This window comes from Sturnira hondurensis, unplaced genomic scaffold (genome assembly GCF_014824575.4).
Source record: "Sturnira hondurensis isolate 20B ecotype Veracruz unplaced genomic scaffold, ASM1482457v3 Scaffold0016462, whole genome shotgun sequence".
NCBI classification, from domain to species: Eukaryota; Metazoa; Chordata; class Mammalia; order Chiroptera; family Phyllostomidae; genus Sturnira; species Sturnira hondurensis.
In genome coordinates this window covers 4219482-4234779 of record NW_028089093.1, presented here as the reverse complement: position 1 = coordinate 4234779, position 15298 = coordinate 4219482, and the positions used below count along the sequence as shown (strand labels likewise).

Here is a 15298-nt window from a genome sequence, read left to right as displayed (position 1 = left end):
AATCTAAATTAGTCTATATTGGGGTACACCCTTTACTTTCATTTTAAAAATGGCCAACGCTATTAACTTTTGATACAAAATGATCTAAAGTATCCTGGATATTGATAGCCCAGACCAGGTCATGTGAATCATAGTACTAGTTTGGTACTCAAGATGTATTTGCAGATGGCTACTCACATAGCTTTTCCTACTATTTTATTAAGTGCCTGTGGCAGATAAGGAATACGATGTAATAAACACATTGAGACTTTTTCAGGCCCTAGCCACTGTTTTCATTTTTTTCACAAATTAAAATTGTAAACTTTACCTTCTCTTTCCTTCCACATTGTAATTTAAACTCCCTACGAGCTTTAGCCATAAGTATCTACAGAGTCTTTATGAATAAAGAGTGGCCACGGGGTCCCAACTGAGATCCTGGTCAATTGGCACAGGTATTAGAAAATGCTGACCTTGCCCGGGACTAACTCACTCCTTATTAATGGAAAAAAGTAAAACGGAGGCAAAATTTAAGTAAATTCTATTAATTTAGTTTAAAATTAGGTTAAACTTTAAAACAACTAGACTTCCTTGTGCCTTTTTCGAACCCGTCTCTGCTGAAGCCCTGGAAGGAGCTGCAGCTGTGCAGGCTCTGCTGTTGGGTCAGAGGTGACCGTTCGTACCAGAAACCTGAGTCCGGGGGCTTTCTTCAGTGGGAGATAGAGTTAGGCTAATGAGCTCAAAAATTGATGATTCAGCTCTATTTCTGTAGGGGCCAAGGCTCTAATGTAATTTAATCTTGCTGACTGTATAAAAGGGAAAGTAAAATGTCACACACATGTAACATAAGTAAAACTAAAACAGTGCTTCCAGATGTATCTTCACCAGGGATATTCTCCGGAATAAAGGAATTGTCCTCAGTACCCAAATGATCAATATGCAAAGCTGTGCACCAACCTCATTCTAACTCAAAATACGCATAGTTAACTATAGTTAAGGAAATTTTTACATTTTCTCCTCTATGTACCTGATATAATTTCATGTCTCCTGCTCTTACTGAGTCATCATTTCATCAGTCTGGCTGCTCTTTTGGAATTCAGTTTGTATTTTGAGAATTGTCACATCTTAAGCAGATATTTATTTTATATATTTTGATTTGTTAGCCTGTATTTATTTTTGCCCTTGTCCATAGCTAATGGGTTTGTATAGTATGGAGACGTAGCAGAATGGACTTTAGATCAAGAAGTTGTGAATATGTAAATACCTCCTGAAGGATTTTCCTTTTTCAGAATGTGTGTTAAGTGGTTATAGAGAAGGTGGTAAGGCCAATAGACAAAAGCATGCACTAAGACATTTACAATTTTGTAAAAATATCTGTAGGTATTCAAATAAACATGTGCCCAGTTACAAAGGATGTCAGGAAATAGAAATAAAAATTTTGAGTTGTCCTGGCCTTTAAATTAGGATTTTCTTTGAGGTTCCTTGGTGGGAGGACCAACTGACAAGGAATCACGTATCTACTTGCTAGTATGTGGTCTTGGGAAATCACTTACACTTTCCTCAACTCTAAAGTCAGGTAAAGTGCATTTGTAATCAGTGAAGCATTATAGTAAGGGATGTATCTATAGTAGGTGGTCTCTGAGACTGTGTGTGTCTCCCATCTTCTGATGAAAGAGATGGATGTGGTCCTCAAGGAGGAAGGCAGCACTCAGGGACATCAGTGAGGCCTGCACGTGCCAGCAAAGCTGGTGAAAGCCCTGATGAACATGAGGTTTACTGTGACACTAACTACAAGACCCTATTAAATAAGTAGCCCGTTATCAGATTCATGTTAATAATATAATGGCTGAAAAATGCCACATTGGGTGTAACTTTCAAATGATTGGAGAGGTCAGGCAAGTCATTCTTCGAAGGAGCCTGATAACCTGGTAAATATTCCCTCCAGAGAATGTGTCCTCAGGGTTCTCATTATAGGAAGGAATGTGCAGTAGGTTTAATTACAGGTCTGAGGAAAAGATAAGAAGCAAAACCCATTTTTTCTTTTTGTTTACAAACCACTTAATGAAAAAAAGAAGCTCCATTCTGGGGCAGAGTGGAGGCAGAAGCCCACATGTGAATGATGTCATTTTAAAGCTACTAAGTGTCACACTGTAAAGGGTAGAACTGTGGGACCTAGGGGCCTCGGAGAAACCTTATACATCATATAGTCAGAAGGATGGCTGTTAGTCTTTTTAAAAAAAATCTTCAGGGAAGACATCGATAATTTTTTTAGTCGATGTGATTGTTTAATTGGGTTGGCCAAAAAGTTCGTTTAGTTTTTTCTGTATGATGGCTCTAGTAATGCTTAGTTGTCTTTAACTTCATGCGAAACAATTTTGTTAGATTGTATTGTGACAGCTGTGATATCAGCATGCATTGTAAAAAACATCAAAATTGGTGAATTTTTGTGCAGCTCCTTTAATCTTGAAGATGGGAGAAAATATACATTTTCAATGTATCGTGCTTTATTATTTCAAGAAAGGTAAAAGTGCAACTGAAATGCAAAAAGAAATTATGCAGTGTATAGAGAAGGTGCTGTGACTGATAAAACATGTCAAAAGTGGTTTGTGAAGTTTCTTGGTAGTATCGGCACTGTGGCCAAATAATTCTTGGCTTTGGGCTGTCTTAGGCATTGGAAGATGTTTAGCAGCACCCCTGGCCTCTACTCAGTAGGGGCCAAAAGCAGGAGATAGCTAACAGACCCAAAATATTTGAATCAACCAAGTTCTTGGTGAAAAATGAAAAATGTGTCTTCTCTTCTACAGAAAAAGTTGTGACAGACTTTTTTGCCAACCCAATTGTCTGGCATAATTGGGATCTAGCCACTGTGCGCTTTATAACAAGAATTATAGGTTTGAGTATGAGTTTTCAAGCAGATTTGCAATAGCTGTAGAATAAGAAAACAGTCATTGAACTTGGATTTACAGGACAACTATATTTAGCTTAAATGTTCTCTTTCTTTGGCTGAGACGAACACACATCATTATGATTAAGGTGAAATAAAATAGATCATATCCTACTGATCTATACCTTAAGCAGAAATCCTCTTTCCCTTTTCTTTTCTCTCTCACCTGTTTTAGCCACTTTCTTTTCTGCTTTTAAACCTCCTTCCTTTTTTTTTGAAACCTATCTTAGTTTGTTGTTATATTATTATTTCAGTGATAGTCATGCATCTGTCAGTGTGACTCAGTACACATTGCACAATATTTCTGAAAACAGTAAAGTGCTAATTTCAATCACAGACAGCCCAGACACTGACAAAGCACTGGAGAAATGCTCCTTCAGATTGAAGGTTAGACTTAATTCAGTTTTTTTCATTATGTTCACTTTGGATGTATGTAAGAATTATTCAGTTAAATAGTATGGTTCAATGGACCCTTTTAGGAAAGATCAAACTGCCCTCATAAGGGATAATTTTTTTTGAGTAAAAATAATTAAATAAGCTTTTATTTTCTTTTTGGCTATTGTTTCAAAAGTTCATGCATATGTCTAAGATACTTAAATGTAATATGGGAAATGTGACATAAATTTCCCATCATAAAACTTAACACTGGTCAGGCCAGTTAATGTGGTTTAGATTCCAAAATTCTGTGAAACCAGTGAAATTTAGGAAGGAAGCCACAAAGACAGAAAAATAAATTCAATCTAAAAAAATTTTAAAAGCTCATGTAGCTGGCCATGTACAATCTTGTATAAAAATGATGAAATGTTATTTTCTTTATCACGGGGACCCGATATTTTCTATCTTCACTGAAAGTTAAACAAGGAGTAGATTTGTTCTATAATGAATATTGAGAAGGGTAAATTTCTAGAACATTGGGAGACATTAAAAATTATTCTTCAGATCTTTAACAAAATTAATAATCACTAACATTTTTGTGCATTTGCTATGTGAAGAAAGTTACCTGTATCACTAACAGAATTTTAAGAACGCAAAGTAGTTTATGTATTTTAGAGACTTAGCAGTAGAGACAGGTAAGAATCTTATCCGCCTGGGATGATAAAATCAAGGGTGTGACCAGAAATTCATTGAACTTAAACTCCCTTCCAACCCTCTGGCCAAAGTCCACAGTTTATGCTGTGTTTAGCATTTAAGATGTTTAAAAGGTGATTATGTACAACTGCCGAAAAATAACATTGAGGGAGTGGTAAAACATGCTCAGTTAAAGTACAAACACAGTGGGGGCCCCCTCCATTGTGAGGAGCAGTCCATTTGAGACTGTGGGGCCTGGGTAAATGCCTAAATGACAGAACCATGTCATTCAGGGAATTAATTATTGGGAAAGGTCACGTGTAGTTGGAAATTGATTTAATTTCAATTTAACAAAGCATATCTCATCAGCTTAGAAAGATTATTATTAAAGGTAATAGTGACAAAAACGAGTTGTTAACGATACAAATTATTATTGGGAATGTGATATTGATGGGGATGTTGAATATGATGCAAAAGCAAAGTTTCCTTCATGAGGCAGGGTGGAGGACTTTGATTTTAGTGAGAGCGTTTTTCTGAGCATTGATAGACTATTTTACTGATAGGAGGTAAGAAAGAAAATGAAATTGCAGAAATTAAATATCTCTTGCAAGAGAAGATATATGTGTCCTATATTATTAACACTATAAATGTGGGGGAGATATATTATTTTTTATAAAATTAATGTTTCCCAATATACCAGGAAAATGAAAGATTACAATTATGAGTTGAAGTCACTTACAGGGTTAAAAATATTTTTAGGATTATGTATTATAGGTAAATAATTCACCAAAGAATTATAGGTAAAATTAGTCTTACAAATTCAATGAGAAATTCTTTAAAGGGGAGGAGTAGGTTTAATTACACAAATGATTATATGCTTTCTATAAGTTGAAAAATCTTTAGATTTGTAAAGATGTGTGAATACATATATAGGATTGAAATAATATGGTAGGATATCCAATAATTCAGAAGAGTGAATGAGCAAGTATTTTAAACACTTAAAACATCTGAATGTTACATGTTTTAGACAAGAATTTAGCATCAGCAAGTAACTGTGACTAGCATAGGAACTAAAAGAAAAACCGGGTGAGAGAAGGAATTAGCAAATGTGTGCCATTGTTGGAGACCTATTTCAGTGCAACTCTGTTTAACATTCTCCATCCAACACTGCTTCGTGATGCCTCCAACAATAGCACAGAATGGAACTGAGTCAAGTTTTTGATTCAGTTGGCTGCTTGGGGACCATGCATTGGCAAATGATCAATTAGTGACTGAGGAGGGAGGGCTGAATCCACCCTATTCCTTGAGAAGGAAGTACCAAGGATCTGTTCCAGTCTTAGTTCAGTCAGTACCAGAGCAGGAGAGTCAGTAGCAATGGCGATTTTCCTGTGTTGAGCCCCTGCAGTGGAGATAGAGAACCGTGGTCACCCACCAACGTTACCTATGAATGTCCTTCTACAGTCTCATCAAGTGATTCAGTTCTTTTTTCCACCATTCCTCTCGCTAACTTATCTTCCTTTATGTATTCTACTATGCAGTTTTAGAATTATATTTTTGACTCACCTTTGAATCTTTTTCAATGTATTCATATTTCTGTTAAGTAAACAGTGAAGTTCCAAATCGAACAGAGAATTCTAATAAGAATTTATTTGCATTGAATTATACAACACAGCTTAGAAATCATCAGTTTTTTAAAAGACCAGGCAAACTTACATTATATAATATTTAGAATCATGAATAATTTATTCACCACGGTGAAAAAAACGATGTCTTATCTGGGCAAGGACTGTCTGTCCCAACACGGCTCCCTCAGCACCATTTTTTTCTTTTCTTCTTCTTCTTCTTCTTTTTTTTTTTTTTTGAGACAAAGCTGCAGTTAACATCCCTAAATGTAATGCAGTTACAGTGAAAAACTTCATCTCTTCATATTTCCTTTGGATGCAAAGCTTTATTCATCAGACTGCAGAGAGAGACCACAGCAATTGCGTTTCTGATCTCTAGAATGACTTTAACTTGTCACACTTATTAATAATCTTATGTGTTGTTATAGATTTGATTCATGTAGATCATTATCCCTACCTCTTTTTTCCTAAAAGAATATTTGTATATGTCTGTGTTCATGTGTGTGTCTTGTTTTCTGACTCTGAAATGTTTATTATGCCTTAGACAGTTGCCCCAGGGAGATTATGTAAAAAAGCCTGGAGATGGCGACTCTTTTTATAGCGACATCCCTCCCGGAGTCAGCACAAACTCAGCATCTAGTTCTAAGAAGAGGTCTGCTTTTCTGTCGCATTTTCAGATTTCTACCTGTTCCATCACACATTATTCCATTAGTCAGAACATTTCATTATTTTGCAGCAGGTTTGATTACTTCTTCCTTCTTTCTTGAATGTTGAAAAATAGTATCCTTTGTTCTTTGATTACTCTGATTCCAAATGCCATATGCTCAGAACCACTGTCTGACGAATCAGACCGGAAATCCGAACCGAACCGAACCAAACCAGTAACATTACGTCTGTATGGAAACCCTGGGGTTTTTCAGTCTTGCTCTTACCTGGCTTCCGAAACTGTATGTGGTATTTCACAATATTTTTAAATGGTGAGCTTTATGTCATGTTTGGTAGTCAAAGAAAAAGGTTACTGCCATGCTTCCGTATAAGTAGTTGTTAAAGTAAATCGGTAACATGAATGCTGTGTTGAATATTTTTAATAGTTTAAATATATGGAAAGCTAAGCTTGCTGTGAACAAAAGATTGCTTCTCTGTGAATCATGTATTTGAATATTATGATTTTGCCTTTTATGCCTGGAATGATTATGTTTTGACTTTATGACTTAGAGCTTGGTGGCCAAATTCATTTAAGCATTTAATGTTTGCGAATCTTAGAATATTGTGGGTGGGGTTAAGATATTATTGATATGTCTTAAACTTTGATGCTCTATTGCTCCAGGATTTTAAGGTATATAATACCACTTAAAATTTTGTACGCTTTATAATTGCTTCATAAAATAAGCCGATAGAAGAAATAAGTAGTTGGAATGTTTTAGGAAATGAAACATTCCTAAAGAAAATGAGACATTCATGGAAGGACACCAAAATATTCCTGTGGAGAGTTTCTTTAGAATTGTTGGTAGGGGTGGAGTGTGTAGGAGAAAAGATCCGTAGCTCCTTGCATTACTTTGGGTATAGGAGTTACTTTGTAGGTTAAAGAAAGGGAAATTGCTAGTTTACTGAAAAGAAAGATCATCTCTTCTGGAGTTCTAAATAGAGTGAATCATCTGTAAAAATTCTGCTCTGAGTTTCACTCTTTATAAACAATCAGGAAAGAGAATAGAAGAAATTAGTTCCATACAGAGATCTGGGAACTCCATGTGGAACTGTCTTATGCATGAAAAGGTGTTTTTACTTAGTTAACATAGCTTAAAGCAAAAGTAAAAACACTAGTTTTTGCATGAGGAGTACAGTTCTGTGGAAGGATGTTCGAAAAGTTATGTTTTAAAATTCATTAGAGGTCTTTTGGCTAACAGAATAAGATTTACTTAAATTCTCTCAGCATATAAATTTTTTCTTGGCCACATACTTAATTCTAAAGTAAATAATATGGTAAATAAGTGGAGAAATCAATGGATTCCATCAGAATTTCTGTTGTCCTTCTGTAGAAAATAGGCATCATTCCTAATTAGCAAATAATGTTGAAAAAGTCCTAATCCAGGGAATTAATATATAATAATTGTTCTGAGTTCCATTTATTTTCACTCATTAGTAGAAGGTTTTTTTAAAATAGACAATATTAACATTAACTGGAATGATATATGGAAAAGATTTCAAGTACAGGGCTATTTTCTAAGGTTTCCCAAGAAAAGTTTAAAATATTGATTTGAATAATTTCCAGATTTTAGCAAAATCTCAATAATGGATTATGACTTTTAAGCAGTTAAAATTGTATCAAATTATGTGACTTCTCTTAAGTATATGTAATTTGTTAAAATACTTTTCTTATGTGGCGAAAGGCAGGTGTGGAAGTTAGCTTCTTGGAGACAGTTTATTTAAAGGCGCAGGACACAAACAGCAGAAGGACTAGTGGTTCATGGGCTTTGTGAGAGTTACTTCCCTGGCAACATCCGATTCGGTTCGGTCATTGGACAGTTAACTAACAGTGCTACATCCTGGGGAGCCATGTATGTGGAGAAAATGCCAATGCTCAGAAAATTTTATTGTTTAAGAAAAAGAATGTATTACTTTGATAAAGGTTAGTCAGGTTAAATAGAGCAAATCTTAATGAAATCTCTTACAAGTCCATGTTGTCATAATATTTGAATGGAAACCATTGCTTTACAATTAAGAAACATCTATGGTGGGGCCCCATTATAATGCTGCTGTTTGGGTTATATAACTGAAACATGTAGTGAATTTGCTACATGTAGTTCTGTTCTGGGGAGTGTAACTGGCTTGCATTGTATCCTGATACTTTTCATGTATAAGCTATAATAATGGGGTTCCATTGTATTTGACTTTTCTTAAATTGAATGTTGTGTAATTCTGCCTTCTTCATGAAGACTTTCATGTTCTGTTCATTCTTTCATTTCAGATTTTTCTTTCTTGATTTATTTTATTTAATGCACAGCGATGCTTAGAAATTTTGCTTACTGATTTCTAAATGTTCATTAGATTATGTTTTTGAACAATATATACACATTTTCAATTTCAGGTCAAATGGGCTCTCTCATTCCTGGAGTGAAAGGATTCCAGACACAAAGCATATTTCAGACATCTGTGAAAATGGGCGACCTCGAAGTAACTCTTGGCAAGGTATAAGGTGGCCTTCTGAATCCGTCCATCCTCCTAACTCAAGCTCTGTGTTCTGTGGTCCCTGGTTGTAAAGACATGTTCTTTCCTGTCAACTCTTTAGCTCTCCTCCCAGTAGACAGGAGGGCATTTATTATGAGTTCAGTTATTTTTTTCTTGGATGGGAAATGATGGGATTTGACAGCACCAGGACACCCAGACACGTGGAGAAGGCTGCCCTCTGGGTGATGCTGCTCGATGTGAATCATACCCACTGGAAATATCATGTAATTAAACATATGGCAATTTTTAACTTACGTGCAAATCTAGCTATAAACCATCTTTTTTTTCAGGTAACCTGGGAGGCAACAGAAAGAAAATCAGAGGCAAAAGATTTAGACCTCGGTCTAATTCAACTGAGTAAGTCTGAACCTCTAATGGGAAAAGGTATCCCAGGGTCCTGTGCAGTTAGAGCATGAAGAGTTAATTAACCAGACCGTCAAAGAACTGTAAACCATGCCTCTGGTCTTAGTTTTGTCTTTCGATTCTTTTTTTTGCTATTTTAAAATTAACCATGGCTTTTCTCTTTTACATAGGCATCTCCGCAACTGTGCCCAAACCAATACTCACTGATAGCCCGGGGTCTCGCCCTTTGCAGGCTTTTCCTCCAGTAACCTGCCATTGTGGTGTCTTGGTTCCGTTGGAAGGGAATTTTGATAACATTCCTTTCTTCTCATCACCTGGGGGCCAGCCATTGCAGAGGGCTCACCCTTCCTCTCCCCAGTACTCACACAGCCTGGAAGCATCAGGGGGCAATCCCCACCGTCCAGAACATAACACTGCTCACGGTGTGAATGAAACCACTGCCCTGAGGCCTCCTGGCTGCTATCTAAGCATTCTCTCAGACTCATGGAATTCGTTTCCCTTTTAAATTTTCCTTCTGAGGACATTTAAAAGGCCATTTACCTAAACTTGCTCTTTAACGGAATCATTGTCACTAAATGCAACATTATTCATTTGGGCTGATAGCCACTTTTTTAAAAAAAAAAACTGGGGATTGGGTCTGAAGTTACACTTAAGTCATTTATAATGAGGTAAACGCCATGCACATTTTTTGGTTTTCTCCACCTAATATAAGTACGAGCAAAACCCACCTTCCTCAAACCCTTATCTCGCGTAATAAAGCACATCCCTGCCGTCCTTCTGGACCCTGCCACCAGGTTTTAATGAACTAAACCTTTTGGACCCATCTAAACTTTTTTTGCTGAAATCTGACTGCAGTCCTAGTTACTATTCCCAGGATTGCTATTGCTTCTTTATGCCTAAATACTTTTTAAAAATGTCAATAGCAGGTATTTGTTAACTGCTTGTCAGAAACTTACATTGGCTTTCCCATCATATATCCTGCCTTTTTGAAGACAAGAGCAATTCCAGGACAAGAGCATTGCCCAGAAATTAGGACCTTTCTGCTGATGGTATTTTCTTATAGTGGCTTGTAAAAGTTTATTAGAAGACATTTTAGCACAGAAACAATAGATAGGTTCAAGTGATAACCATTGCATGGTCCAGAATGGCATCATAGAACTCCATCATAGATAACTAACCCGTTAGAGTTTATCTTATACATTCCCAAAGTGCTTGGATGCTTTAGGACTCATTGTGGATAAACTCTTCTTGGAATGTTGTTTGATTTGTTCTGCATGAGGTCACCTGGTAAGAGCTCCTTAGCTTATCTCAGTTGCTCACAAGAGTGCAGATAAAACTGCAAACTGTTCTTTAGAAAGTCCATTTCCTAGTGTTTAGTATTCTTAACAGCATTTCCTATGATGAAGCTTTAAAAACTCCTAAATAAAGAAAAAAATCCAATGTTTATATTAAAGCTATGAGTTTAGGGCCCCAAGAGTACTTGGTATTCAGCAAGATTCATAACAGTATTTTTTAATCACTATTGTTTTTAATTCTGTAAAATTTCCATTTATATCATATGATAAATATTGTGCTACTAAATAGCCCTTGATAAATCTTGCCTGTGAGATAATTTAGTAAAGATATTTAATAAGATATAATAATGGAATTATCTTTTTGAAAAAGAGACATTAAGGACTCCCTCAGATCTTTCAGACTAAACTTTACCCCCAAACTTTCAGATTTGGGGTACAGTTCTCGTGTTACCTAAGTGGAGCCAGGTCTGTGGAGCTGACCACTCTTCTCAAATTTCTACATACCTTATCGTACTGGTGCTATGTGGTTTTTTTTTTTTCCTTAAAAGGAATACTAATACATAGCATATCAAGAATTATGTTGACAGGTATTTTTTTATATTCTTTATATTTATTAAATAACCCCATTTGCTTCTGATGTAACCACATCATTGTGTAACTGTATGAGGAGCAGGATGACCATGGACAAGCACGTCTTTTTTTTCAGTTTTTAGACTAAGAAGTATTATCAGGTCTATTATTTCAACATTCCTTTTAACATCTCATGATCCCAAAGGAGGGTGAGACATTGGGACACGAATTAAAACATGCACAACAAACGTAGACTCTGCTAACTGACAACATAAAATATCTTTGTTTAATGTATTGTTTTTCCCCTGAAAGCTTTTGCATCTTCCTCACTTGTTGTACGTGATGTCAAAAAAAAAGTTTTTGGCTTAGACTCTGTATTATATATTGTGTTTTTACAGGAGGGAGCCCCAAGCACCTGAGCCTGGGCACTCCCTCGCCCAGACAGTCCCATCCCAAGGCATAAGCCCAGGGGGCTCTGACAGCCCCCAGACAGGGAGTCTGGATCACAGGTCAGTCTCCACCTGCCCCTTCATTCTGGGCTGCCACTTAATTTCCCTCCGAGTCCCTGCCTTGGCTGAGAGCAGGGTCATTTGGTCTCTGACCCCCCAACGTCTGCTCACGAGGGGTCCTGGTCCAGCCAGCACCAGCTGATCTTCCTCTGCCTTTCCATCCTGGAGAACGCAAAGAACTCTCCTATCCTGTTGAATGCATTTTTTATTTTTTATTTTTGCATGTTGCGCTATAAGCCAAGTCAAACCACATAGGCAGGTTTATAGCAGTTCAATAAAATCCCATCACCCCAGCCGCCACTGCTGGGGGTATTAGGAAGCCCACTGTTAAGACACTTTCATAGCAGATCCCCAGAAGGAACAACAATTGAGAGTTCCCTTCAGTGACCTCTAGTGAAGTGAACACAGCCTTCTGAGAGATGCCCCATGAGATGGAGGAAGAGGTCCATCACGTGCAAGTCAAGCCGTATGGCTGTATGTCTCATGGAACAGCCATGGTACCAGTCCTTTGAGCTGCTAAGATTGTCAGTGAAAGGAACACGTGTCTCCTCGTGGATGTGGCCAACTGCCTGTGGGTGATTCAGTTTGCTGTGTGGCTATGTCTCACCGATAACAACAGCTGCATGGGCTTTTTCTATGGTTTTCCCCAGGCCAGAGCATTCACTAGTCTTCATCTGTGGCTGCCCTTGCTTTTTGACTTTTTCTTTTTGTTTGGAGTCTCAGTGGAAATATTTATGCAAGTTTTAATTGGCTATCTCTGTGAAAAGCGCAAGTTGGCAATGATTGTGGCTAAAGGCAAAACTACTGTGAGTTGCTCCTGAGTCAGGCGACACTATCTCAGCAGAAATGGTCTTATAAGCATATAAAGTACCCCACCCTTCCCTTGGGAGGGGACTTCATGAATTCATTTTGTGACATACCAGTGTTATAGCCCAAAACGAGGAAAAGGACTATGGAAAAAAATAATCTAATTTGTTTATGTAACTGTGGAAATATAGACTTGATTTAAATGTACTTACAAACTAAAACTAAATATGGAGGAAAGAAGTAAACTTTAATCACAAATACTGCATTTTATAATTTCCCCTGGTTTATTTCTAAATAACGTGAAACGTTTTATAGAGCTTGGATCTTTATTGCCTATAGTGTTTCTATATAAGTTACTTTTTAAATGAGAAAACTCAGTAAAACCACCCAATTCTTCCAAGACTGAATTTGTTGACTCTGTATCTGTTTTAAAAGAGCAAATTCTAAGGGTATGTACTCTTGCTTGGCTCCCAGGGTAAAAATAAAAGGAAACTCTGAAAAAAACAAAAACCTTGCACTCCAAATTTTAATACCTTTAAGATTTTCCTTTGTGCAGTAGTTCTGATGGAGACTTGGCCAGATCCATCAGGGAAATGCTAACTAAGGTTGTTATTATTGGCTGGCAATTGAGCATCTGGTGTTCAGACACTCAGAAGGCAACTTCTGAGGACCCCTTCGTAATGGACGCAAGGAGCCCTGTAGTCAGGAGTGCGCAAAGACAAGGCAGGAACACTGCGGCTGCACCTCAGTTACTAAACCTGGGTTTGAGATCGCAGAGGCCTGTCTGGACCACCCTTAATGTGTGTTGGGGCTCCAGGATCAGAAAGGTGGGACCTTTTCTGCTCCTTACAGAGCCACTTGGAGCCCCTGTCTTGTTAATTTCAGCTTGGGATCTGCTATCAGGAGAAAGACAAAGGCCATGTAAAGTCTTTCCTTTCATATTGGAAGGAGAACTTGGAGAACTTTGCTCCCTTTAATTGTTCCTGGGGGCATAGACCCAAACACCAGGTTGGGATTGTGGCCAGCTCAGTGTTCTCAGAAAGCACCACTATCGTTCAAAAATCAAGGAGCCAAACGAGAGGTGGCCTGGAAAATGCCACATTGGAGGTGGGTGAATGGGATTGCTGACATAACTATGATTGAAAGGGAGCCTCTGTGTCACTTTGGGAAGCCACTGGGGAGGCTTTCCTGAAATGTGGAATACGTCCCAGAATGCCTTGAGCCTTGTTGTGGCTGCGTTTACCCTCACGTGATTGTATAGACTGCCTCATACTCACCCAACGCCCATCCTGGTTTATTTGCCATAGTCACTTGCATTTGGAGGGTGAAGAACATCCTTGCTAAGCTTGTGCTGTGTATTTTCAGATTTTCTATCTTGTTCTGCTTTCTTTGTTCCTTCCATTGCTTTCTGCAGGTATTTAAACCCATGGTTCAAAAGAGACTATAATGTAGCTAAGTGGGTAGAAGATGTGAATAAAAACACTGAAGGACCGTACTTTAGGTATTTTACAAATTAATTTTATATCCTTTTCAAACTTTCCCAGCACATACAAATACTGTAGTGTGATTGGCTCTCTATCTTGTATCTCCCAATACAAGTTCCCAGAGGTGGAAAGGGTCCTTGTTTCTTTGCTGCCTTTTGATCTCTGTTTTTGGTTTCATGATCAAGTCCAGTTCTTTTCTGAATGTTTCAAATGAAGCCATTTGAAAGGGTTGCCATTTAGTGCATGTCCCTATCACCATCTTGAGCTTTTTAGTAGCTTTCTCTTCATTTTATGCTGTGTAGTGTTCAATGGGCATGAAACATCCTCTCCACTAATAAAGAAACACTATTAACCTGAGCAATTTATTTTCTAGAATTTGGTTATTCCATAGTGCATCTTTCCTACTTACTCCCTTAAGAGTGCATAGTGCATACGGAAACTCGAGGAAAAACAATTGGAAACTAAATGCAATTAGTGGAATTTTACTTGGAGTGAAAACAGTGAGGTGCTGGAACTTGAACGTTACTGAGAGAATGTCAGCCACAGGAGAGTGTGTGCACTGAGTGTAGGCTTCATTTGCTCAGCGCGACCGTTTGCTCCCAGGGAGGGGTCACGCTGACAGTCGCTTTGCAGCTTCTCAGCAAAGCTAAGGAACTTTTTATTCCGATGAAAATGTCATGTCTAACACTTCAGACAGAACAGCAAGCAGATCTAAAACGTGTTCCTGATTCACAAACAAGCCAATAGTCTCTGTACGATTAAGAAAGTAGCGTATTACCCAATTCACTGTAGCTCTGTGTAACATTAGAAGTCAAAAAGAGAATTTCCGAGAGCTTAATGGCATTTTTTCACTCTTTGTACTATCAGAGTGACTTCGTAGAGGTAAATGTCCGCTTTATACCTGACTTCTGAGTGACGGTTAATGTGAAGAAGAAATATAGACCGAACTGCTTCCTCTCCTGAATATAACAATAAGCTTTCAGATTATTTATTGCCATGACTTGGGTCAGCATTTAACAGATATCAAAATATATGTGTGAATTTAACTCTCAGCACCCGTATACGGTGGACTTTCTCTTCCTTTGTACCATTTAGTTTAGATACGTATAGTTTGAGAAAATGATTAGACTTACCTGCATTTTAACGGACCCATCCATTTGCATACGCCCCCCAGGAAAGCATAACCCCCGCTGCTCACAAAAATATATCCTGCTTCTGTACCCCGCCCTGGCCTCCCACCCTGCCCCTCTGCTTATACCACTTTCCACTGAGCCTCATACACGTGCACTCACATTCAAACATCCCACCCTCACCCGTAGCTCCCAAGATGGCCAGCGTCAGGAACACAGGTAAGATGGTTTTGAACATTATTTGGAATCTTGGCTCACCTGCAGTCCCCTTTCTTCTTTCTGTATTCCTCAGGCTTGTGGGCAGA

The 15298-nt window shown here is 37.9% G+C and overlaps 1 protein-coding gene across 7 annotated transcripts in view; it reads left to right on the top strand.

Annotated features, from left to right (window-relative positions):
• Positions 1-15298, top strand: part of ADAM22 (ADAM metallopeptidase domain 22) — a 231285-nt gene that overhangs the window by 208004 nt on the left and 7983 nt on the right. Inside the window, exons 27-31 of one of the 7 annotated variants that reach the window (XM_037066114.1) lie at positions 6155-6349; positions 8696-8796; positions 9126-9192; positions 11462-11572; positions 13794-13880. In XM_037066114.1, the coding sequence (XP_036922009.1) occupies positions 6155-6349; positions 8696-8796; positions 9126-9192; positions 11462-11572; positions 13794-13880 (561 nt within the window). The other 6 variants (XM_037066108.1, XM_037066112.1, XM_037066110.1 and 3 more) reach the window with 6 other exon arrangements.